Raw genomic sequence first — 27107 nt, forward strand, 5'->3', positions numbered from 1 at the left:
TTAATATAAATATAAATTAAGATAATTTATTTTTAACAACTTTTTTATATTTTTGAGAAATGAAATGAGAAATTCATATAGATAAAATATTATATTTCATTCACATTTTTGGAACATTATCCATATTGTTTGGAATATTCCAATATTTTTTATATTATAAAAGATATAGAGTTTTATAAATTAAAAGAACACAATTTTTTCTCTTATTTCAATAATTTAATTACAACTTATTTTTACTATTACGCGTATATAATTTTTATATTTAATTTATTATTTACATTCTTTCTTATTTACATTATTATTTACATTCGATTTTTTATAAATATATGTATAGATTATTATTTATTTTTTTTTCTCAAAAAAGTAATATAAAATATTTTATATTTCAAAATTATTGTTTCGTTAATTCCAATAATTTTCTATTATTATTCAAAATTTTTATTAGATATACTATTAATAAATGTTAGAATATTGAATGCTTAAAAAAATATTGAAGTTTGTAATTATAAATAATATCTATATTTGTTATATATGTTATTACTTATATAATATATTAAGTTTGTATATCACAAATTTTGGACTGCAATTATAAATGCAGACATTAATATTATTATTTAATGGCTAAAGAAAATTTATTAAGTACTATATTTTGAATTAGAGAACAGTCAAAATAAAATAAAAATACATTGTGGATAAAAGAATGAAACAAACAATAACGCCTTGTATAAACTAAACAATAATATATTTATACTAGCTATAAAAAAACTGAAGAAATTTGTCAATTGAACTTAAATTCCATAAATATTATCTTATATTCAGTTATTTGTAAATCGTATTAAATTCAGAAAAGATAAGGCCACTACATATCCAAAATCCTATTATTTTTGTTAATAAATATTTTTTTTTATAAAATAAGTAAGTATAAAATAGCATATAATAGGCACCATTGGAAATAGTAAAAGATTAAATTGAGTCTTTAATACCATGTTTGTTTTTATATTCCATAATCTATGATTTTTTATAGGAAGACATCTCCAATAATGGTTATAATGCACTGATAAACAAACAAATTTTGTATGTGTATATAAAAATAAAAGATAACTTTGTATAGATAAGATGATAAAATTAAAATATATTGAATTATAGAATAAACATGATTGTGTCATAAAAAAGTAATTAGATTCTATTATAATGAATGCATATTGACTGGCCATTATATTATTGCATTGATAATTAATATATTGCAAACAACAATTAAATGTATCTGTACTCAAATTATCAATGTTATTAGAAATATAACAAATGAGGGGTCCTTTAATAGAACCCCAGGGCAGTTGCTAGCATCTTTGACCATGCCAGCGTGTCATATAATCTTGATAACTCACAGTCACTTTTTCACTCTGGTATCGAGTTAACTTGACACTACGTCTAATATCAGGAGTAACTAACCCCTTATAGCCTCCTTTATGTAGTAAAGAGTCTATTGTTTGGATTTGGTTCCATCCTAAATAAGTAAAATTCTAACTTTGCAGAATACTTGCAATTATCTTACAAGTATTTTTACACACACATTAAGTATAATTTAATTGTTAAGTAACTTATTAATTCTTTATTATAAATTACTTTATATTATGAAATAATCACATAGAAAAACTTGTTAATTTTGCAAATTCTATTTACTTAAATTGAAGTATAATACAAACCTTGTTCTATTGCTACATCTGGCAAATATGTAGCAGTTCGTTTATTGCCCTTTTCATTATGAAATTCTATACGAATTCCATGAACACCTATTATCCAATCTAAATAATCTGCTCCATCTTCAAAATGTCGAAGTATAGAAACACTTACATGTAAACGTGGAAGTTCTTCCAATGTTATTGGATTAAACCTTGAATCCTTGAAAGCACTATAAAAAATAATATCATTTAAAATGATTTTTATATTATTATTAATTTTAATCTAAAATAATACCTAGTAGTAGCATATTCCCGTAATCCAGCATGTAAATGCATTGCATTAAATGTACCAATGCAACCTCTTAATCTCATATCTTTACCAATAGTCCATGTTACAAATAAAGGGCTTTAAAATCAAATGTAATAATAATATATTAATATATATAAAGATATCACATTCAAATATTGTTATATTTTAATAATATACATTGAAATTTAAAAAATTTTTATTTTAATAAATACAAAAAACAATGAAAATGATAAAATTTTAATTAAAATATTTATGAAAATATTTAGATAATATATTTTTACTTGGTCTTTTTATAAAATGCTTTATATAAAATATCATTAAAAAATAAATAAGATGATATACAGATAAAAAATATTTAATAATTTTTTCTATTCTCAATAAAATGTAATTATATATATAGAAATAAAGAATATTTATTCTATTCATAATCATATTTACTCTATCCATAAATTAAAGATCTTTAGATGAAGTTATAAACATGAAATATAAAAATTTATAATGAAAAAAATAAAAAATAAAATATAGAAAATATTAATTTTGTTGTATTAAAAGTTATATATTCAAATATTTAAAATAAAGAAAAAAAATATTAAATTAAAAATAAATAGAGAGGTTGTCAATAACAAATACTTACAAAGCTTCATTACTGAAGTTGGGTGGTTTTGGTGGATCAAGTTGGTGCAGTTGGCAGTAAAGGACATCGAAACAATAAAAGCCCATCTCAGGTTGAACTATTATAGAATTCCGCATATGAATACTATTTTGTAAACTTACAGTATTGTTACGCGGAACACTGGTGGAATCATTTAGTTTTTGCTTTTTCGTTCCACAACAACCAGCTGCCATGGTTTCTTAATCAGCTCTTCTAAGTACAAGTGCGATCAGTTCCGTATCGTGCATTTTGTCCATTCGTTGCTATTGCATATGTATACGCATTCCACTAGATGTCTCATCATTCAAAAAACAGCTGTTTCACTGCCCGCTATTTTTCTAATAAATATTTTTCTATTGAATGTTACTTTTTTATTTAATATGTTCATTGATTTATACATTATAAATATTTTATTATTATAAATTAAAGAAGACATTTTTTTTGTATCAATTTCAATTCTTTTTAAAAAAATGTTAATCTAATCATTATTTTATAGTTAGGTTTAAGCATAATACATAATTTAAAACAATTTTTTAAATCTTATCTAGTTAGAAAATATTAAATATTTTAAATTATATAATTTAATAATAACTATATATATATATATATCTAATAGAATAGGGCTATTAACAATAACAACAATAGCAACAATAATAATATAACCAAACTTGATAATATAAAATTTTTATTCATACACAATTATAATAAATTATTAAGATAGATCTTCATATTCATTGTATTGTAGTTTTTCACGTTTTATGAATCTGTCTATTATTATTTATAAATTATTTAACAAAAATTTTTCACTAGGCACAATACTTTTTTCTATTTATTAAAATATATTTAAAATTATTATAGGATAAAATGTTTTTCTAATATTTATATATTAAAAAATAAAATACTAAAATTTTTTAATTATGTTTATAAAAACTTTTGTAATCAGATATTATTATTCTTTATTAATCAATTAATTATTTTACTATAAATTAATTTCAAATAAAAAATAATTCTAATTATTTTCACATAAAAAATTTATTATGTACATATATATGTATATGGAAATATATACATATATATATATATATATATATATATATATGTGTGTGTATAATGTGGAAAAAAGAAGTTATATTTCTTATATAATATTATATTTTATATTAATTTATATCAATGCATAAACATTGATTCAACTTAAATATAAAAAAATTTATCTTATAATAACATCTTTGTATTTGTATATATTTTTTTTTCTCTTTGAAATATTTTTATAAACAGTAATATTAAATTTATTTTCACACTAAATGCACACTTTATTTTTAATCAAGGAATTAAAATATTCTATTGTCACAAATCGAGCACATGCAATTAGTTTTCATTATTTAAATATATAAATGGCAGTTAATTAGACATCACATAATGCCGAATATATAATAAAAATATATCAAAAAATTTTTTAAGATAACTTGAACTAAATATTTTAATGACAATAATTATAAACTTATGATTAAAAAAAAAAAAATAGTTTCTTACTATTTGTGTGTATTAACAAAAATATTCTTATCATAATAAAAATAGTAATTGATAAATTGGCAGTGTGTAAAAAAAATCAAGTAAAGGTTAAATGAATGAAGAAAGTAAAAATATTAACAGATATGGAAGAACATATTTTACTATACCTTAAAAATCACCATATGTATGTTTCATTAATTCATTTTAACGTTATAATTATATGTTATTTCAACAGAAACAAAGTAATAAGATAAATATGTTACAGAAAAAGCAATAGCAACTCTATTTGTGTTTTATGAGTCACAGAATATTAAAATCACAATGAGATCGTCACATTTTCATCTACAACTATAATACAACTATTATTAACGCATTTTAATAGTCATAATGCAGTCCATTGCTTATTTACAATAGAGGTCCCATTCTATCATCTTTATCACACTGCTATTTCCTTTAACAATATTATCTAAATTTTGTAAAATCAGCAATAATTTCCAAACAAGTATCGAAATATTTACTGTTAATTTAATTGATTATATCTAATTTTAATTACAATTATTCACAAGAAATTACATATTTATGTATTTAATGGTATAATTCTTTTCTGTAATAAAACGCTGGACTATAATATAACTACAAGTGTTAAATTTCAATGTAACAATGGTATAAAAAAAAAAACGAAATCTAAAAATTAATTATATTTTACAAAAAATTAAACATTATTAAATTAAAGACTTCCATTTTTGAAAATGCCAATCAATATAAATAATTAAATATATGTAATAACAATAAAAATTATGTACCTATACCATTAATACAAAGAAATTTAAATTAGTAAGTTTAAAATTAGTATTTATATATATATATAAGTATTACTTATGAGTTAATCAAAAACACAATAATAAGAAAGTTTCTAAATAACTCTCTTTGCATAATTAATTTAGAAAATGTATTATTTATGTATTAATTATAATATTATTTAAATTAATTGTTTGATTCATATTAATTTAACTGTTTATGCAAACTTCTTATAATTTTTTCATAAATGATAATACATGAAAGTTATATAGAAAATAATTATGTATCTTATATGAATTAATAGAAAATCTAATTTTTTATTCTTCACTTATGTTATTATCTAAAAATGATATTCTATATTTTTGTAATATACGAATAATAGAAACATTTTTCGCGTGAATTTGTACATTAAACCTTGTGAAGCAGGCAGTGAATTGCAGGCAGCATCACTGTGCTAAAATATTATTCATGTCACTCGTATACTGTAGACACAAATGGACACTCAATAAGTATGATGGCAGAGCTAATTGCATACTATGTATATTCTATTTGTGGACTGAATCATGTTATTTAATTTATGAACATATTAAAGCACATGAGAATATGCAATTATATTATAGTACAAGTTTTAAAATTCGAATATTTGACATATACTTTTATCAATGATTACAAATATTAAAGTTAAAAGTTAATGCACTTTTTGTATGCATATATATTTTATGATTATACCAATTATTAAATAATATTATTATATTATAAAAGATAAAGAAATAAGACAGTGCCATCATACATAAAATGCTATTGTCCTCAAGGAGGACTATGTGATATCATAAGAGGAAAACCGTGTATGCAGAAACATACAAAGTATAGTAGGCACCATTTTAAACAATAAAACATTGTAAACAATAGTCGCCTCCAATGTCATTTTCGTTTACGAATTCCACGATCAGGTTCTTGTGACGAAAAACGGTGAACACGGGGAGGAGGATGAAGATGCGAATGTGGTGGAGGATAAGATGAACTAGTTTGATCCCACCAAAATGATGAATAATCCCATATAGGTAACATGACAGGAGAAATAGGAGGTATTGGAAGAGGATGTATAAATGCAGGATGATTACGTTGTGTCATTACTAATCCATGTTCCTGACTGGCCATATAAGAGTTATATTGAGTACTGTTGTATAGTAGATGGGATGTGTGAGATGTATTAGCATTATAATGAACTGCAACAGAATTTTGTGGCAATTGGGGTCCTTGACTAGGACCCCAAGCCAGCTGCTAGCATCTTCGGCTATGCCAGTGTGTCATATAATCTTGATAGCTTACAGTAACTTTTTCACTTTGATATCTTGTTAATTTGACACTACGTCTAATATCTGGAGTGACTAATCCTTTGTAACCACCTTTATGCAGCAATGAGTCTATTGTTTGTATCTGGTCCCATCCTAAACACAATAAATTCTGATTTTCCAAAAATCTATATATATATTGAAAATGCTTATGTTTATACATAAAATTTGAAATTTTATATAAAATATTGACAATTAATATGTAGTAGACTATTGAAATTAAAACAAATATTATTAAAACAAAAATAAAAAACAAACCTTGTTCTGTTGCAACATCAGGTAAATAGGTTGCAGTTCGTTTATTACCCTTCTCATTATGAAATTCTATACGAATTCCATGAACACCTACTTCCCAGTCTAAATAATCAATACCATCTTCAAAGTGTCTCAGAATTGAAACACTTACATGTAAACGTGGTAGTTCATCTCGTGTGATAGGATTAAAGCGTGAATCTTTGAATGCACTTTGAAAATTTTCTAATGTGTTTAAGAAAATAAAACAATATCATTATCTAAAATAAAAAAATAAAAAAAATTTACCTGGTTGTTGCATATTCTCTAAGTCCAGCATGTAACTGCATCGCATTAAATGTACCAATACAACCTCTTAACCTCATATCTTTTCCAATAGTCCATGTTACAAATAATGGGCTATAAAGTACAAGTAAACAATTTACTACATATTTTTTTTATTATTTATAAACAAAAATAATATTAGATACAATGTATCAATTGTATCATAAAAATACGTGATAATTTAACAAAATATGATCATTTATTTACAAATTGAACTTTTGACCTTTATACAATAATAAATATTTTTTGTAAAGAATCTTTTATATACATAACAAATAATTTAAATTTTTTTTTAAATTCTATATATTTATAATAAATAATTTTTATTTTTTATGAAAAAATACAATTAATATAAACAAATAAATATCGACTATAATATATGCATTCAAGTATCATTGATTTCTATACAAACAAAATCTTAATTAACATTATATTCCGTTGTTGGATGCATCACATTGTAACAAAGGAACTGAAGGAATGTGAAGGTACACGAACATAACATTTAAACAGAAAAGAGAGAGCAGCTGATGACAAGCATGTGTGATAAAGATAGCTGTAGAATAGAAAGAGATAGCAATATGAAAGAAAGAATAGAAAATGAAAAAAATTAAAAATAATGTCAATAAATAATATTACTTACAATGCTTCGTTGCTAAAATTGGGCGGTTTTGGAGGGTCGAGTTGATGTAATTGGCAATAAAGAACATCGAAGCAAAAGAAGCCCATCTCAGGCTTTACTATTACACTGTTCCTTAACTGTGTGCCATTTTGTAACACTGAACCATTACAAGGAACACTTGAAGAATTGTTCAGCTTTTGCTTTTTCGTTCCACAACAACCTGCAGCCATGTTTTCTTAGTCAATTCCTTGAACGATTGCGACTACTGCAGATACGATCGGTCCTCGACCCACACGACTTCCATTCTTCTCTCCTGCTGTCGCGGGCTCCATCGCGCGCGCGTTCCGTTAGATGTCCTCATACTCGTGGAAACAGCTGTTTCATTATCTACCATTTGTTGAGAGCGCGGCGACGAACAGTCAAACTTGAAAAATGGCGGTAGTATTCACGCTTCCTTTTCCTCTTGTTAAATTTGTGAAAATTATCAAGTTAGAAGTGAAATAAATCGAATAAACAATCACAATAAGAAAATACAACATAATTTGTAAAAGTAAGTGTGTCTAAAAGATTTTATTTTAATCTTCTATTGCGTATATTATACAACAATATTTAATGTTCTATTTAGCCTTATATACAAAAATAATTGATACGTAATCATAATTTGACTTTGTTAATGCATAAATACTTATTCTTTATACATATTCTTTATACATATATAATACAAATATATACTTTTTAATTAACTTTCTTTCGTAACATACAAATACATATAAATTTTGTTTTATTCCTTATAATGAGGAATATACAATTGAAGAATTATTTGTTTTAATAAAATAAAAAATTTTCAACAATACTTTTATCATTTCTTGAATAATATTATTAACAATTATAAATATAATTGTGAAAAAGAAAAAGAAAAAGAAATTATGCCGGGGGCACCAACTTTTCTAACCCCTTACCTGGCACCTGCTCACGATGCACCGAGAAGCCCAAGGCGTGACAGCAGATTCAACCTGGCAACATGTACATGCTTGTAGCTGTCCGGTATATTGCCAAGTGGTTATATTTTTTCTGACAGATGACATTATATACTCATAGTTTATCATATAACGGTTGTATAATTTGTGCTAAGTGTTTAGTGAAATTACATTTTTCATTTTTTGTTTCTGAGAATGTATCTTCGTGATAAACAAAAGCAAATCATTAAATTGAAAAATTGATATTTTATTATAGCTAGTGTTAAGTGTAGTGACGCATAAATATTATAAGAAACATAAAAAACTTTAATTTCTATTTATTAAAAAAAGAAAATGAAATTTTGAGCTTTATCCAAGAAGACAATGTGACATTGAATTATCTTTTTATAGTTAAATTTTAAGTCATTACGTTGTTATTTCCATTGAAAGTAAAGAAAATAAGTTCAACTAAAGGTATAAATATTTAATATGATTTTAATATAAAGTTTTTTACGAAAAATACAATAAAAAAAGTTGCAAAGATAATTATTCGGTATTGATACGTACGGTGAAAAGAAAATGGGTAAGAATGTTACTTCTATATTTATTCCACGTGTGTATGTGTCATGTTACATTATTCGAATCTTACTCGCTATGGTCATTTTCTTCTTATTTCGAATATGTGTGCATATACATACATATGTAATATGTATACGATGTGTTTGTATTTTTTACTATATATAGTTTGTACGTGAACACGTTATATAAAATGTGTCATAATACTTTGAACGTCCGAGTGTGACTCACATTTACGCAATTTTTACGCGGTGCTCAAGTCAGATTATTTCGAATAGATACAAAGCATCGCATGGATATTCAATGAATGGAAAATTCGAAAGTAGGAGCAATACATATTAGGAAATTTAAGAAAATCTTATTTCTTTTCGAATTTAATTAAAAAACAAACGTGATCGAAACGATTCGATCGAAATCATTGTTTTAATTTATATTTAGGAGCATATCTCGTTGATTTTTTCTTTCACGTGCTCATTCTTACGTTACTTGACGGGAATGTATCGAGGATTCATTCTGTAATATTTATAACTGAAGTAGGCATCGCTGACATTGCCATCACACGTTCCAATTTACGCTTCGTAAATTGTCTACGCTTCTGTGGCGTTGATGTTCGCTCGAAGCGCACCTTAAGCAACGTGGAGTTAATTACAGTAATGAGACAACTGTAATCGATTGATATTTTAGTGGTAGATCGATTCACATACAGTATAAGATCTCAAAGGAAATTGGGAGATTTCGGAATTATTTAAAAAATTCTTGATAACGTGTCGTTCCGATTTCAGATAAAGATCGATTTTTTTGATAATTCTTTTGGCCTGATTCAGATTCAACGATAAATTAACAATGACAATTCTATTCTTTCATTAAAACACACAAAATGTATTTATTGTAGTTCAACATAGTTAGTGTTGACAATGTACTTATATGCATTCCATAGACGCAATTTTACCAATTTTATCAAAAGTTTGACTAAAAATTTATTCGAATGGATCATGGATATACGAATTTATATTTGGAAAAAATATAATTGCTATTTTTTACTTGAAAATCTTTTCAAGTAAAAAGAAATTTTTTTTATATCAATAAATGAATATTTATTTTTTTTTACTTGAAAATCTTTTCAAGTAAAAAGAAATTTTTTTATGTCAATAAATGAATATTTATTTATTTAAAATTGTAAAAAAGATTTATCGCGTTGAAAATAAAACTAGCAAATAAATTATAAAGAATTGAAGGTTGTTTCTGATGCAATAATCGTACAAGTAGTTCTTATGCGTAGGAAAATCACATTCCAACGTATAATTGAAGTAAACGTTAAGAAAAGTTGCAGAAATGTTTGTGTGCGATTGTGTACACATCATAAAGTCTGAACAATGCTCTTCCTGTATCATTCTTTTCAATAGTTGTATACGTTCTTTTCTCATACCTACACCGTGCTCTTAATTTCATTTCGTTTTTTCCTAATCCAAACACGTTTTACAGCGAATTTCTTCCAAGAAAATAGCGATCGTTTTTTTTTTTTAAATAAATAATGTTGAAAATCTCCTTAATCAAAATTTTTTTATTTACTTCTTTGTTAGGTAATTAGTTTTTTGTATTTAAGATGAATATAAATTGACTCCAAAGCTCTTTGTTATTCTTGATCTTCATTGTGCAAGAACAATTTATAAAATCTATGCATCCACGATATCTACATATCTCTATCTATTATAAAGAGATTTTTATTAACAAAATTCTATTCAATTCAAAATGTGAAGGAATTTTATCAGAAAATTCTAGAAAATATAAATTACACATTAACAGAGTCTTTTTTTTATTAGAAAACAATGATTTGATCCTATCAAAGAATTGCAATAATATTAATGACATTATAAAAGTATGCAAGGCCAAAAATTCTATCAAGATATTCATCTAGATTGTTTGTCTTCTTTTAAATAATTACTTGTCTATTAAGAAATCTTCACCTTGAGAAGCAACTGTTTTCGTTATCATTTAATAAATTCCCACGTGTTCTCTCTTTTCCGTAATTACGATAAATTTTAATGCAAAATTTTAATGCATCGTTGAACACTGTGCGATTTTCAGTTAATCATTTGTAATTAATTAGTATAGATTATATTCTATAAAAAATATTATTACGTAAACGAAATTCTATTTTCGAAGCTTAAGTTATGATTAAATAAACATTCGATAAAAATTTATAGTTTTCTAATATATCTTTTTCTCTTAAGATCATAACTATCTCGAAATTTTTATTTTGACATGATTACGTGTCTCTGATGAAAGAAATAAAGTAATGAAATGATGACGGCGATTAGCAATTTTAAAATCATCATTAAATATCCTGCTTGCCATTCGAGGAGATTTTCCTGATTCATAGATTCCGATAATAATCTATAATTATTAAATATGAAAGATATTCATAAAATTGATGTTTTGATCGAAGATAAATATCAATGTTTTTTAATGTGATTAAGAAAATTCAACAGAGATATATATCTTTCTAAGAATTAAGAAAACTAATAATCGAGAGGGATAGAATTGAAAAAAATAAAATACAATGTCCGCTATTTACAAAAAATATATTTTTAGAAATAGATACAAGAAAACAAATGATATTTGAACTTTCAACAAAATTGCAAAACATTTACAGAATTGCAATCCATTTGTAAGTTAGTTCGTGCTACGTCAAAATATTTCTTAGTTACTGTAGTATTTTCGCGAGAAGACGTGCACTATTACTATTACTAAAATATTGCTGTGTATATTGCAGTTGCATATGCATCAGTCATTTCTCATCAGTTATGAGTAATAATTCCAAAATATTTATTAACAAAATTCTCTGTATTTTCAAATATTTCTCCGGTATTTCATTTGAATTTCCTAAAACTTATATTCAAGTGATCATAATTATTTTTTTTTATCATTAAATGTTTAATTAAAATTATTATAATATTATAAATAAAAATATACGAATAGATATAAATGCAATTAAATGTTTCATCGAAAAATTTGTTTTCTAAATAATAAAATAATAATAATAATATATAATTTTAACTATTATATGGTTTTCTATACAATAATATTAATTGTAATCTTGATTACAAAATAGTCTTGATACAAAAAATCAATCAAAGGAATAGTACTTCTTAAACAGTTGTTCACTATGTACGCTCGAGAGATTCAGTTTACCAGTGAAGCTTGTACATGTGTAGATTGTTTTATGTAAATCAACGCGTAGGTTACTTGAAGCGTATTACTGTTTGAACTGAATCGTATACACAAACATATTCTATACGAATCACTCTTCTGTCTAGGAATTACGTGTTTAGTTATACTCAAAGCATCGGTGATAATCGACATACATTAGCCGATTTTCATTTCAAATACAAGATTTAAAAGATATTGTTATTTTTATTATTATTATTATTATTTTATTTAACTTACGATAAAAATATGACACAATACGTGTAAATTATTATTCATTTCTATTGCATAAACAATACATAAAATGTCATAAATATTTTAATTTTAATATTCGTCAATTTCATCTTACGTTAAGAACAAAGCTTGCATTTCTATTACGATTGCTATCAAAAATATCGTACTAAACTGATAAATATTTTGCTAGATTTACTCTATAAAGGTTCTTGAACTCTTAACCTGGATAGAAATAGGAGAATCAAGCTGTCAACTTGCAAATCGAATCTCATTTCGTATCTGCCAAACATTCTACTTTATTCACTTATGGGAATATTGGCATTGGCTCGACTCTAATCAGTGAATTGTATTTTTAAATTGCACATTGTTTTGTGTGCATATATATTGCAAAATATAGTTTTTAGAATTAAAATATTATTGTATATCATTTAAAATTATTCATATTTTTTTATAATTTCAAATAATATAACAACAATACAAACAATAAAAAATAATATTGATAATATCTTAATGAAAAATAAATGACTACAGTTAAAGTTAATAATTTTGACTAAAAAATATAAAAATAATGCAATTATTTACTTAATACTTTATTTATAATTTATATTTATATTTAGATTATTATTCTAATACGAATATTATACATTATTAATGATTTTTAAAATAGTTTTGCTATCTATCTAAAAAAAAATCTATTTAAAAAATGAAAGATTTAATTAATATTTTATAAATAATATTAATTGCTATAAAATCAATGATAAACATTAATGATATCAAAATGTACAATCGTGAAGAGCAAAGTAGAAAATACATAATACCAGATTTCTCCAATAATTAAATTCGACGCTGAGGAATTTATTTCTTCATTCTTTTCTATCTTCTCGTTAGGATGACAGTGATATTCATCATCGTTTGGTATTATATCGTTTACAATAGCAAAAAAGTCATATAATGGACATAACTCTGTGCAACCAGGAATCGTTTTATATTTAAGCTGTTCTCCAGTCCAAAGTAAAACCTAGAAACAAGTTTTTCAAGAATGAATTTCACTTCATATTAATTTTAATACATTAATAAACTCAAATATTTCGCATTTCACGAATTAAAATATTTACTCGAACGTAATAATTCTTTTTCTTATCGCGCAACGTTTCCAGGATGATAGTAGAACCGTATAGAGGAATAATAGGTTCGTCCAACTCTAAAGCTCTCGCAAATGCAGCAACGTTCATTTCATGGCCCGAGAAAAAGAACGCTTTCCTATCGTATGGTTTTAATCTACCCGCTATGTACAACTTGATATCTTCCACTATTTTACGTATTAAAAAACCTGAAAAGAAAAAAAGAATATACTGACTTTCATATATAAAATACTAATTTCAGAAAGAAATGAGAAATTAATATTCTTATACCTCCGTTCAAACGTTTCAATGTTCTTGTGTATGATCTAAGTTTAAAATGAAGCGCGACCATCTCCTTCAATAGAGCAGGATAAACTGCCTCAGTCCATTTTGGAAGAGTCAGATTTTGATTTTTCTGAAAAATATAAATTTCACGATGTCATATTCTTTCAAAATATTCAATATATATAAAATATTCGTACGTAGTATGAAAGTAATTTTTCACCTCTTCTTTTAATAAATTATAAAAATGAAGGATGTCGGACGTTGTATTGATGACTTTCCCACTTCTCTCGGTTAAGTAATTCATCACATACTGGTATTTATCCAGTAGATTTTCAGCTTCATTAGATTTTAAGAATTCGTTATATTCTTCCTTATACCTTGAATTCGTAAGAAAAAGAAAATTTTAATTACGAATATATATCGTAATTTTAATTATGAAAATAATTACTTTGGACAATTATACGGAAACATGAGATTGTCGTGTTTATAGGGTGCAAAGAAGGAGTGCGTCGGAATCCAGGGTAGATCTGGATTCCAAGTTTGCTTCTCAGAGGGTGGGAATAATCCAGCCAAAACTAGCTGCACAGATAGCTGAGTTCTTGGGATGTAAGTCGATCGGGCATAGATCTTCTCTGGCCAATAATCTGGTCCGAAATATTGATTGTAACGTTCACGTAACATTTTTCCAATTTTGTATTCGCGCAATTTACCTTCCTGCATAATTGCAACAATGAATTACCGTTAAAACAATTATCGTTATCTGTTTACCAATTGATAACATATAATTACTTCACAACTAAAAGGAAGTATTTATAATATTATTGCGTTTCAAAATATTATTTTTAACATTATATAAAATATTAACGTGGTATTATATTATAAAAGATAGATAGATTCAATATATAATATCGAATATTTAAATTATAATATAAATAATAAATTTTAGAGTTATAATAATCAATAATTTTACAAGCAAATAGATTAGCAAGGAAATTAAATTATACTTAAAGTAAAAAATGAATCAAGCTTGCTCAAATTTTCAAATGCCAATCGCAAAAATATTTAATTGTAGTCCCAAGGACTTCTCAGAATTCTCAAAATACTTTATAAAACCACACCTTAGCATTGACACGGTACTCGAGATTTAGATCCGTATCAAAGATCTAACTGATGCGATTACGTTGAAATGCATGAGCACGAGATATTCATACATGGCTCTAGAACATTTCATATACAATGTGCGTGCGTTGATTCATTATTGTTTCAAATATGTTTTACCCACGTTTGTCAAATCTCCATTTCCCAATGGATAGAAGGAATAGTCGCGGTAAGGATCGTTAGGATAACTTTGAACATCCCTATGAGGCACCTTCTCGCCATGTCGGAGCACCTTCGAAAAACACATTTTTATTAATATTTCGATTCACAATGACGATAATTTAAAATAAGAAATCATAGGAATCACACATCGATGGTTAAATGTTTGTTCACTTTCACTTTAAAATATTTAGGAAATAAGGTTACATCCAGTCCAATGACAATATTTATTCACATACAGATTTCACTGAAAACTTTTATTCGATAAAATAAAATTATTTACCACGTGCAACATTTGTAAATCAAAATCACAATTGATCATGGCCACGGCGAATAATAAAAGAAGAATAAAAGAAATCACTGAACCATTGAGCAACATATTTTATTTATTTATTTAATTTTTTATTTTTTTTTTTTTTTTTGCTACCGATCCGATGAGGTATAAGGTACGACAAGTACGTCCGAAATGTGCACACGATCTACGATCTACGAAGAGCTATATATTCCTACTCGTGCTTAACTAAAACAACTGGTCGAGTGGGGGTGGATAAGGAACAGGTTTGCAGTTCCCCCGATTTTTATTGTGGCTTCCCCGTTTTTATTCGTTACGTTGATCCTTTTCCTGCTATCAAGTCGCGAGCGTTATGTTCCTCGAAGGTCATTCAAAGAACGGGAAATCCGACGGAGAATGTCCCAGATCTAAATGGTCGAGGTTCGTGAATATCAATAATTCGAAGTTCTCGAAAAAATCGTGCATTATCTTTAAATAAAAATCGCTTTTGATTGCTGAAGATACTTTTATTTAATCACAATTATAATTTTTAAGTCCAATCTTGTACAATTATTTATTGCTTAATCCGACGTTGAAACTTTAAACAGAAGTGGAGAAAGTAGGTAAAGATTGAATATATGTGTATTTCTCATCGAATATGCAAATGGTGAAGAAGTGTTTTAAGAAGTATTTTGATCTTTGATCTTTTGTCGGAAGGAATGTTGCATAATTATTTGAAAATTTTTATTTATAGTTCATATTTAATAGTTTTTTTTTTATAATTTTATATATGTATATATTTATTTATAGTTCGTATATTTTCTTTGTGATCTCAATGTTTGGTGAGAATTATGTATGTGATTTCGTCAAGAGAAAATTTGATTAAAATTTATCAATGTAGCAAGAACTCAAGACAGTTTTCCTCTTTTATTTAATTTATAATTCTTTCTGAGAATTTAATAATTTATTAAATTTACATCGAATTTTCTCATACTTATTCTCATCGAGTTCAAGCTTATGTTTATTCTATTTCTGATGAAATAATTCTTTATATATAATCAATCATTTATGAGAAAAATTCTCTTCAAGAATTCTCAAAATAGTATAGTATTCGAAGTATATAATAATGATTTAACGTAATATATAACATTAATAATTTCGTGTTAAAAAAGAAATAAATGATCGGAAACCGGTTAATCAGAAACAAATCGAAGTTTCGTGACTTTTTATAGTAAATGTTCGTTAATTTATCAAGGACTTGATTTTTATCGATATAACTTTTATTCGATTGCATCATAGTGATATATTGATCATTTATCTTGTCACATTTTTAACCACATTGTATTTAATTCATTTGCAAATATAAATTATTCTAAATTTTATATCAGGGAAATATAATCAAATTTAAAAAAATTTTAAATTTAATTTATTAAGTTAAATTTAGAATTTATAAGAATTTTATTGAAAATTCAACCAAATTTCTTAAACAAATTTCATTTAAGTCAAACATGAACATGTTTGATTTTGTAAATTGATTTTGTAAATGTTTTAATATCAAGGAAATAAATAACCGAGGAGGAAATACCGATATGAATCATAATCATCATAGTTCTTTTACATTCATTTATTTTATGTAGATTTTGTTAGATCCACGTATTAATCATCTTGTTTTATTTCGGCATCATCTGACATGAAAATCCTGATTTAAAAATCCTGTCACGCCTGCCCATCTAGTTTTTCCTTTTACGACTTCATTCCGCGAACAATGAAACTTGCCGCTTATACAAACGGTACACAAAAAAATTGCACAATGATAATACAACGAAACAATTCGTGTCGAGGAGTTAAAAAATGATGACGAAGTTGCAACTTTATGTGAAGTATATAATACCGGGATCGTAGAAGAAATATAAATCGCTATCAGTTTTTTATGGACATTTGTATTTTCTAAAAGAAAAATTGCAAATATTTTTTTTATTTTTCTTTTTATATATCTTCAATTTGACGCAATGGTATTGATTTATTTTTCAATGGTGTTTATTGATAAATCATTCTGTTTGATCATAATGTAATATATAATATCAATATCGATATAGCGAACAGAAAATTGTGAGTGATATATTATTTATTGCGATCAATCGAAATGGAAACATCAATTATGATTTAATTTAAACGATACGTCGTCCTACATTTTTTTTATTTTACGCAAAACCTTGTAGAAAATATAGCAAGAGATTACGAGCAAAACGTAAACTATTTATGGACGATAGATTTTACACTCCAGTTCATTTTTATTTAATCGAAAAATCGTCGATCGCGGTTCAGGTACGACCTCGTATAGATTGCATCTTTTTTTAAAATCTTGTTGCGTTAAAATAATTCTCACTTTAAAATCGATTTCTCTATCTCTTCACACTTTTTTCCATATTTTTCAATATTGCAATCTTTGATAGAAAATCTTTAGGATCCAATCCATTTTTAAATATATTAAGCATTAAATATTAGAGAATATATCCGTTTGAAAGTACAATGGCGATTGAATATTTAATTCATATTTGGTTATTCGTTTGAAATCTGATGAAATAAACGATGATAGATGTAATGTATACGGATGTATAGATATATATTTTTACTGTTGATATTTAATAATGATACACACGTCATCAGCCGATCGTAGGCGAAAAGAAAAAACTATCGCAATAGAGAATCATGAGTGGAAGGAATTGTAGGTGTGTCGAGGAAAATACGCCTCCGTTTTATGCGTATACGTATATTAAGGGTTGAAATAAAAAAAAAAAAAAAATGATAAATCGTCTTAAAAAAGACATTTTTAAAAAAATTTTTCTTGCTACAAGAATCGACGTTGCACGTTTCTTTTTTGAAGAATGAATATCTTTTGAAAAGATTTCGTAAGATTTATATAAAGACAATAATGACGCAAATGTATTAAAACTTAAATTCCCGGTATTCCTCATAGCAATCACTTATAAATATATTGACACGAGTTCACATACCTCGTTATGACATTGAAATATCATTGTTAAATTTATGAAATTATCTTAAAAACTTATCTTAATGATTTTTCTTTAATTTATCACGAAAACTATTTATAATTACTATTAGAAACTATTAAAAAATATTAATAGTAAAAATTGCAATTGAAATAACGATGATGATAAAAATTCTAATATACCGTAATGGATAATATTTAATAAAATTCAGTTTTAAAATTTTCTTTTATTTCTTATATCCGTTTACTTGTATATTCATTAATTAAACCGAGTTTCGTAGCAATAGGAGATTAAAAATCCGATTATTCGTTTATCTTAGTATTCATGTTTATATTAAATTCGAATGGCGTCACGTTGAAGAATAACTTTAACAAATTTAATGAACATATTTCAAATAGTTATCGATTCTTGCATGTTTGTTGATCTGAAGATATTGTATCATGTTATGTAATAACTCTGTTAGATTGTAATTATTTGTTGCAAATTGATTTGCATTTAATTTTACCTGTTTTCCATACCTTCCTCCTTCCTTTCATTTCATGATTTATTAATGTGTTTCGTTCTATTTTTTTTTTTTTTTCTTTTAAAGCTTATTTCCGCATTAGATTTTTATTCATCTCTGAATCGATGTATCGATTATTCTATTACATATTTAAGTTAATGATAATCTTGAGTCGAACTTCCTTTCACTATTTTCATTTGGTAGATACGCATGCATTGCTTGTTTCTGTTCATTTTATAAAAAAGTTATTTGTATAAAATAATTATTCCGGTTAATGGAAAATTTATGTAAAAATTTATTTTATCTCTAATCGACATTGAAAAAAATTTTACATTGCTTTTTTTATAATATATCGTATAATTATTCATAATGAATTATATTATATCAATATTTAATCAAGTATTTATACTTTGAATCTTAAACGTATACTTTGATTTAACATCCTTATGAATAATAAAAGTGAATCTAATCTAATAAAAGTGAACAAATAAAACGGAAGTTCAACTCGTGTATTAAGTATCCAAAATTAAAATTATTTAAAGATAAAATTTCGTAAAATATAATAATTAAATAAATATAATAATAATTTCAAAAATTATTACATTATAGTAAGATATTATCTAATGCAGTGAAAAAAATGAACTAATTTATATTTACTTAATATAAATTATATAATTATATCTACTTCATATTTATGTGAATTTATTAACTTTATATTTATATAACGTTATATTTTATATTTTATGCAAATTTGTTCTAACTGAAATCACAATTAACATAATAACATCGATATTTTTATAAATTATTTCAATATATAATTATAGTACTTTTAAAAAAATTTCAAAGTAAATATATAATTCATATAATAAATTTACGAAGCAATTTAAAATAATGACATTTACCATTTGCAATTTTTGAAAAAGACGCGTGTTTGCTATTTTTAAAATGTAAAAATTAAAGTAAAGTGAATATAGATAATCGATGGAATATCATAATTGTGCTAATAATAATGGTAACAGTAATAACATCGTTGTTCACCCAAGTTTATAATTATTTGAAATCGTATTCAAGAATATGCGTATGAATTTTAATCTGACTACAGATGTTCGTCGTTGGTACGAGATGCAGAGAGTAGTTTCCATTATTACGTACAGAATTAATAATGGATGTATTAGACTGCGAGGCAACTGAGTCACAAATTAGGGATATTTCTTATCGTGAATGTACAGCCACATGTATGTCACTTTTACGATCTGCAATCATTCATGTATTATAATTTTTAATAAGCCAAGTAATATTGAACAGGAAATATAAATTTGCCTTTATTAAATCGTTTAACTTGATTAAAATGCGAGACAGGATATCGAGATGCACGTTATTCCAATTATTCGATGTTCTTTCAAATCTTTTGCAATATTATTCAACTGCCTTTACTAATCGATAGAATTTTGTGTTAACATTTTTGAGAAAAATTGGAATGTGTTTTATGAATGATTTTACAACACAAGAAATTATTTTTTTTTATATAATTTAGATTTAAATTAATCTGTTATGTATCAACTTTAGCTTACGTTTATAAATAAGTTTGAAAAATAATCTAGATTGAAATAATTTTTCGACAATCTTATAAAATTTTTATTTTTCATCAAAATTTGTGATATTAGAATGAAGCTAGCTTCGTAGGAATCCGGTCGTTAGAGAGAACGATTTTACAAATATTTTTACCCGCCATTTGATCTGTCAAATATCGAAACATAGAAAGGCGGGAAAAAAAGAACGGAAAGACACCTGGATAGAACCGCACCGTTGTTAGATACTGCAGTTGTAGTCTGGCTGTAGAACTGCTGAGAAAGGAAATCCAATACCATGGAATTGAATAACGTATCGACAGATGTCGTAGGGTGCGAAGGCACGTTCGGGAACAACTTCCTTTTACGGAAACGACGATAGATCTGTTCGAAATCGATGGAATCGATTCGTTTCGATCCCGAATTCTTAATATAATTCTTCAATTTTCATCTCCTTCTTGTCTTATTCTTTCGTGTAATATTCTTTCTCTTTTACATGAGAAAGTCGTTTGAGAAAGTTTACGACAGTTGGCACTAGTTGTGATAATGAGCAAATTTAAGCAAACGATGGAAATATGAATGGATCACTTCAACATACCTTAAGTGCATCATAAAATGGACGAGCAAAAAAAATATAATAGCGTGAAAGGAAGATGTTCAGAGTTGTAAAAAGTAACGAAGGATATGATAGAGTGATACGATGATACTTTTTTGACGGATTGGCGCGAAATTTTCCACCGAAAAACTTTTATCCGGGATAAGACAGATATAAACGCATGATATGGGTCACCGGAAGTTTGGGTAAATTATCCAGCGTACAAACGAGCTTATGTTCCAGGACACGAACGAAGTTGGACCTTGGACTAGTAACCCATATAATGCGCACTGAGATAACACGACTGTCCTTCGAATATCGATAACGTTTGCACACGATTCTCTAGCATTCTTTATCCTTCAAATTTTGTCGATCTGTATCCTCACGATATACAGTTGCACAAACGTGTAACTGTCTCTCTCCATCGCACGAAAATTTACATTTTATTTTGATGAATATTTCCTTATTTAGTATTATGTAATACTTATCTATAATATAATCAAATAGGATAATACACAATGAATGCGGTGAATTTAATGCTTATCTCTTGGGAATTCAAATCTTACGATGTCTAGATCATTCAATCAATCAAATGTTAAAAGGTTTAACATGATATTAACAGACACGTTCAAATTTGAAATCGTGAGGCGTCGAAATCCTTGACCTCGAAACGAAGTGATATGCCACGAACCTTTTTGTGGATCGAATTCTATGACATAAGATCGCAAGGCGCACCCCAATCTCTTCTACAGACACGAAATAACGTAATCCTTGACCCAGACATAACAAGATCTATGTTTAAGCCATTCTTCAAGGTGTGCCATCAGGTATACAGCAGTTTCGTGACACTATAAATTTCATATCTCAAAATGCGGGGATTTCAAATGCATCAGAATTATACTGATACCGTTGAATCCATCTTGAATCAGTTTAGGATTGTTGAATTAGAAACTTACTTCGAATAATCTTGGATTTTACATCTTTGGATTCGTTCTCAGTCAATTCAGAATCTTGGAGTATATTCTAATTCGCCAATTCAATTTTTTCATTCTAAATTACTTGGAAATAATGACAGGATTACTTCAGATCAGTTAAATCAGTTTAGAATAAATTTTTATTTTGAATTTTGGAATTTATGTATGTGGCATATCCAGGATTAAATCTTTGACTCTTTGGATTTACTCTGAATCAATTTTTGCGACCTTAGTGAAGTTAGGATTTTGGTATGATTCGCCACGTGTTGTACAAACTCAGGTCACGGAGTTCAAGGTTCTACAGGATAGTTTGAAACTAGATTCTGCGAGCTTGAATTCATGAAATTTTAAATTATTGAATTTCTATATTATCGATTTTGTTATCAATTAATAATATTATAACATCAAATTAAATATTAAAATTGTTGCATAATTTATATCATTACTCTGATCATATATAATTTATTATAAATTATATTTTCCTCATACTAATTAGTTTTAATTGTTTGTTTCAGATTGATATTGGCAAAGATAGTGGGATTTGACTTGACAGTTTTGCCAGAGGATTTTTATATGGTCTTTTTACTTTGTGGAACAGACAAGGATGAGGGTAAGATTTTAAATATTTTATTAACGAGAAATTAATAGAAATTAATAATTTCGAAATTAATTAATCTTTAAATTAATAAAAACCTAGATGAATGAGATTTAAAATATTAATTTTCTTTTATTATTATTTTTTTTTTTTTTTGCAAATACATGATGAATGTATACTTATCTTTATGTACATTTATCAATTAATACAAATGAGACATAATGTATTATTCATTGTTAAGATAAGAATATTAGTAATATTATAATATTTCATATTACTTCCATGTTAATTATTTAATCATGTTTATTATAATGTAATGATTAATTCATCACGTATATATATATACTATATCAAGCAGAAGAATTTATTTTTCTTCTTCAATATACATTTTTTTTTCACGCTCCGTTAAATCGAACCTCCTAGTTATTTCTCAATTGAGTCCGAAGACCTAGTGGAGCGTGTCACATCCAGCAGGCTGAATTCCATTAACACCAGTGCATTCAGTCTCGATTCCAGATTAAATAGAGTTTATTTTATAAGAAACGAGGCCATGTACACACGTTTAATCCACGTGGAGATAGTAGATAGAATTTCGATCAATCGTTTATTTATGTTCAAAACTAGTTTTCGCAACGTTTAAGGTATTCAGTCAATAGATATTAAGTTTCAATGGCAATGCTTCAGTCCCGCGAATAAAAAATTCTATTGTAAATACGAAATTCTCTTAGATAGGCCAATTTTGAAATTATGTTATGCATCTATTTTGGAACAATGGTGCACGATATTTTAAGATATTTGTGTATTCAAGATACATTTGAAATGAATATGAATATGAATCGATAGCGTTATATTTATTCATTTTTGAAAATTCGAAAGTTGACGCGGAAAACGATCGTTCAAAAATTGATGAAACCACGTTTCTCGAACGAGTAAGGCAGTAAATTCAATGTTCACGAACGTGAGCAAGGAAGTGACCGATAATGATAACGGTGAAGACTGTCGAAAGGAATTGAGGAAGACAGTGAAACGACTTTTCACCGAATTGTTGAAAAATGATCGGCCACGTTTTTTTTTACTGCTTTGGATATATTCTGGAAAAGTATATCATGATATACAACACGTTTTCCACTTTGCCACTTCATTTCTTTTCGAATAATTAACGAAAGAGAAGATTATAAATGAATGTGTTGAAGTAAAAAAACTCGTCAGTGATCGAAAAGTTTCTAATCGATGTTGCCGTAATTATTATGAAAATTTAATGAATGAAAATATTTGTAAATTGAAGGGTACCCGAAAAGCGACATTAAAGTATTAACTTTATTTTCATTCGCTCTTCTTGGAAACTTTGAACCATCACGCAAGCAACGGTTACACGAAAGCTGAGAAAGTTTCAAATTCCAAATTGACTGGGAGCCATATTAAACCTAGTCGTATACCGCTTTAATTGAAATCTGTTTTAGTAAATTAAAATTATTAATAAGGGCTGCGTTTCGTGTCTCTCGTCAGCAATCCTTTCCAATATACAAAGGGCATGAACGATCAAAATTAAGCGAATGCCAATCATTAATAAATTTGCTGCTGTATCAATGTTAAATCATTGTGCGAATCTATAATTTCGGTTTAATTTTGATATAATTTCGATTTGATTTCGGTAAAGGTTCAACGGAATCGGTCATTCGAAGCCAATTTATCATTGCGTGATACATTTCAGAAATAAGTTGGATTAAGACAATTGGATATTACGTACATAACTAATAAACGGAATAGATATCGTCATTATCATCGTAATCACAATTGTTATTTCTTTATTAGTTAATCACTAATTCCAGTTCTCTGTAAAAGTAATATTTTCGTGCGTGATAGGAACGTGGTCGGTCGTATTCACGAAGTAATTTTGAAATTAAAGTCGATATTCTAGGATTATTAGATTCTATGACTTACATTAATTTTATCGTATAAATGTTATAAATTATTTTTAACGAACCTACCTTTGTATCGAAAGAATAAATGATTTAGAAAGTTAGAAGTGTACAATGGAAGTAATGAGTTCCTGTATCGAGTGTACCATAACATAATATTTCTGAAATTTATGAAATATGTAACGATTCGTGAATAAAACATGAGCAAGAATTTTTTTTATATCGATTTTGGCATTAAAGAGATATTGTTATTGAAAATTCGAATGAAAACTGGCAAAAATATAAATAGAAAAATATCTGAATGGTTAGAATAATTTGAAATTTCTTTTATTGTTGTACGATAAGTTTTCTTTCATTTATAAATCAAATATTTCCATATTGTAAACAAGAGAGAAAGAAAACATTTATTTTATAAACAAGAAGAAAACATATGTTATTTTATCTTGAATTGTTTCTCATTATTACATGCATATTATATTATAAGTTTGAAGTTAAAAATTTCAACATTTTAGAAAAAGAGCCTATTTGATAAATAAATAAATAAACAAGTAAATAAATATATATATATACATATTGAAACGTGAATATTAGCCAAAAAACTAAAGATTATGGACAGGCGCGTAGAAATTGACGCCATTGTACACGAAACTCAATATATCGTTCGTTCAGTGACCTTTCAAGTTTTCTGGCTTGTGTATTTCTAAGAGATTTTAGATTAGTTCGAAGTTAGTCTTTCAAGAACAAACATTCGTTTCTCAAACTGTAAGGAGGATTTCATGATTTTAGAAAAGATTCTAAATTCTTTTACATCTATTATATCTCTACATTCCATACAATCGATTTCTCATAAATCTTCTTTCTAAATTTTCAAAAATTTAAACGACAGTTAAAAATCACTTAAAATGAGTAAATTCATGATAGAAAATTGAACGTTTAAATAGCAGCATAGAGTTAATATGTTATAGCAGTGGAATTTGAAATATAAGTTTACCAATATATATATAACATTGCGTGAAAATTGCTTCAAATTGATTTCATTTATTTGAAATGTTTTTCTATTCATGCATTTTATATATACATTTTAAAGTCCTATTTAATTATAAATGTATATATATATATATATATATATATATATAGTGATTCCATTATATTTGTATCGTTTCAAACATCTTGAAAAAAGATTTATAGTTTCCTGAATTTATGTGAATACTACTTCTTGCGTCCATCTTTATCCCTATTTCTTTCGAAGAGTATCCTTCTATCTTTTTAGTTTGAAAAATCTTTCGTATCGTGATACTTCTATTCGCTAGAATGCCATTCATGAATAGCCATGGATACACATACATATATGTATATATGTATATGATATTGTATGCGTATATACTTATATATAAAATTCATCTTATATTTTATTTATACAAATTATAAATACACAAAATTCCTCGTGTTATATCAGAAAAAAAATTATACATCTTCGTTTGTTTAATTGTATATACATATTAACATTTAAATTAAACACTTGAAGCGAAATGGCATTATAATAAGAACGAAAGATTTATTCTTATAGGAATCGCATTATTTCATTTTTAATTGTCAGATTAAACAATTGGAGTCTGAAAGAGCATCGAAGCGAATCCTTCAACAGAGATTGTTTAATTCTGAGGACCCTATTTCATTAAGGTCATCCTTTTTAGCATAAATTTAATTAATTCCTGTCAGTTCTTGGTCTAGATTGATGAAAAATTAAATTGCAACCATTCTTCTCCGGAAAATCTTCTTTATCGTTTTCCATGATACATCTGTAAATTAATTAGATTTTTCCAATGAATATCATACAAACGAACATTTGTACTCTTAAAGTAAAGTTTTCGAAAAAAATTCGAACTTTTTATCAAGTATTTTATTTTTGCAATATAATTCTAATTTCTAATAATTATTTTTTAAATTAATATATATATCATTTCAAGTTAATTTCTTTCGTGTACGAAAGCATCGTAAGATTCTTTTCTTCGCTTTTTTCATTTCCAAGATCACCTATTATCATGAGAAACTCGCTGGCGTAAGCGTTACTTCCTTTATTGCCCGGCCACAGATTGAGTAGCACTACTAGCATCAAGTAGAATCATCCGTCCACGATCGGCCAGGAGCAGTTTAAGGCTAATCTATCGATCCTAGATAATCTTTGATCTCTAACTTTTTTCAACTTATGAGTAAATAATAAATTTAATAAGAGTAATAAAAATTTTGCATTACAATAATTATTAAGTTATAAAATTTATATCGTGAATTTCAACAATATTCGTCATCATTTCTCGTATAATCCTAATCTTTTTCATTTTAAATAGTTTCAATTAATTTTATTATCCTTAGAATGCAAAATATTTATCTTTTAACAATTTTCACGGTTCTTTGGAAATATTTTGTCGATGCTGAAGTCAAAGTTTACTGTAAGATATGTTCAATATGCTTAATAAATATTTA

The 27107-nt window shown here is 26.3% G+C and overlaps 3 protein-coding genes across 4 annotated transcripts in view; 1 reads left to right on the forward strand and 2 right to left on the reverse strand.

The window, feature by feature from the left end:
• Window positions 1–1162: 1162 nt before the first annotated feature.
• Window positions 1163–7862, reverse strand: LOC410361. The gene is made up of 9 exons (XM_026444449.1): window positions 7517–7862; window positions 6841–6951; window positions 6559–6764; window positions 6231–6396; window positions 5884–6098; window positions 2624–2840; window positions 1975–2085; window positions 1704–1909; window positions 1163–1504 (listed from the first exon to the last, which is right to left on the reverse strand). The coding sequence occupies exons 1-9, from the start codon at window positions 7723–7725 to the stop codon at window positions 1338–1340; spliced, it is 1608 nt and encodes a 535-aa protein (XP_026300234.1). The 5' UTR covers window positions 7726–7862; the 3' UTR covers window positions 1163–1337.
• Window positions 7863–9018: 1156 nt separating this feature from the next.
• The window catches only part of LOC409108, a 135995-nt gene continuing 117906 nt past the window's right edge, over window positions 9019–27107 (forward strand). For both annotated transcript variants that reach the window (XM_026444406.1, XM_026444407.1), the window contains exons 1-2: window positions 9019–9034; window positions 22628–22722. In XM_026444406.1, the coding sequence (XP_026300191.1) occupies window positions 22686–22722 (37 nt within the window). In that variant the 5' untranslated portion in view covers window positions 9019–9034; window positions 22628–22685. The remainder of the gene's footprint in view (window positions 9035–22627; window positions 22723–27107) is intronic.
• On the reverse strand, window positions 13043–15708 carry LOC724418 (venom acid phosphatase Acph-1-like). The gene is made up of 7 exons (XM_001120274.5): window positions 15475–15708; window positions 15157–15264; window positions 14323–14588; window positions 14095–14251; window positions 13881–14004; window positions 13584–13798; window positions 13043–13486 (listed from the first exon to the last, which is right to left on the reverse strand). The coding sequence occupies exons 1-7, from the start codon at window positions 15568–15570 to the stop codon at window positions 13220–13222; spliced, it is 1233 nt and encodes a 410-aa protein (XP_001120274.3). The 5' UTR covers window positions 15571–15708; the 3' UTR covers window positions 13043–13219.

The sequence above is a fragment of the Apis mellifera genome, linkage group LG12 (genome assembly GCF_003254395.2).
Source record: "Apis mellifera strain DH4 linkage group LG12, Amel_HAv3.1, whole genome shotgun sequence".
Classification (NCBI taxonomy): Eukaryota; Metazoa; Arthropoda; class Insecta; order Hymenoptera; family Apidae; genus Apis; species Apis mellifera.

Excerpts from the sequence above, each read along its gene's own strand:
- LOC724418 (XM_001120274.5), bottom strand. The coding sequence starts at position 15,570 with ATGTTGCTCAATGGTTCAGTGATTTCTTTTATTCTTCTTTTATTATTC. Across the intron at positions 14,589-15,156 it reads GAAATGGAGATTTGACAAAC|GAAGGTAAATTGCGCGAATA; the intron begins GTGGGTAAAACA and ends GCAATTATGCAG. Across the intron at positions 13,799-13,880 it reads ATTGAAACGTTTGAACGGAG|GTTTTTTAATACGTAAAATA; the intron begins GTATAAGAATAT and ends TTTTCTTTTCAG.
- LOC410361 (XM_026444449.1), bottom strand. The coding sequence starts at position 7,725 with ATGGCTGCAGGTTGTTGTGGAACGAAAAAGCAAAAGCTGAACAATTCT. Across the intron at positions 2,086-2,623 it reads AACTTCAGTAATGAAGCTTT|CCCTTTATTTGTAACATGGA; the intron begins GTAAGTATTTGT and ends TTGATTTTAAAG. Across the intron at positions 1,910-1,974 it reads CGGGAATATGCTACTACTAG|TGCTTTCAAGGATTCAAGGT; the intron begins GTATTATTTTAG and ends TATTTTTTATAG.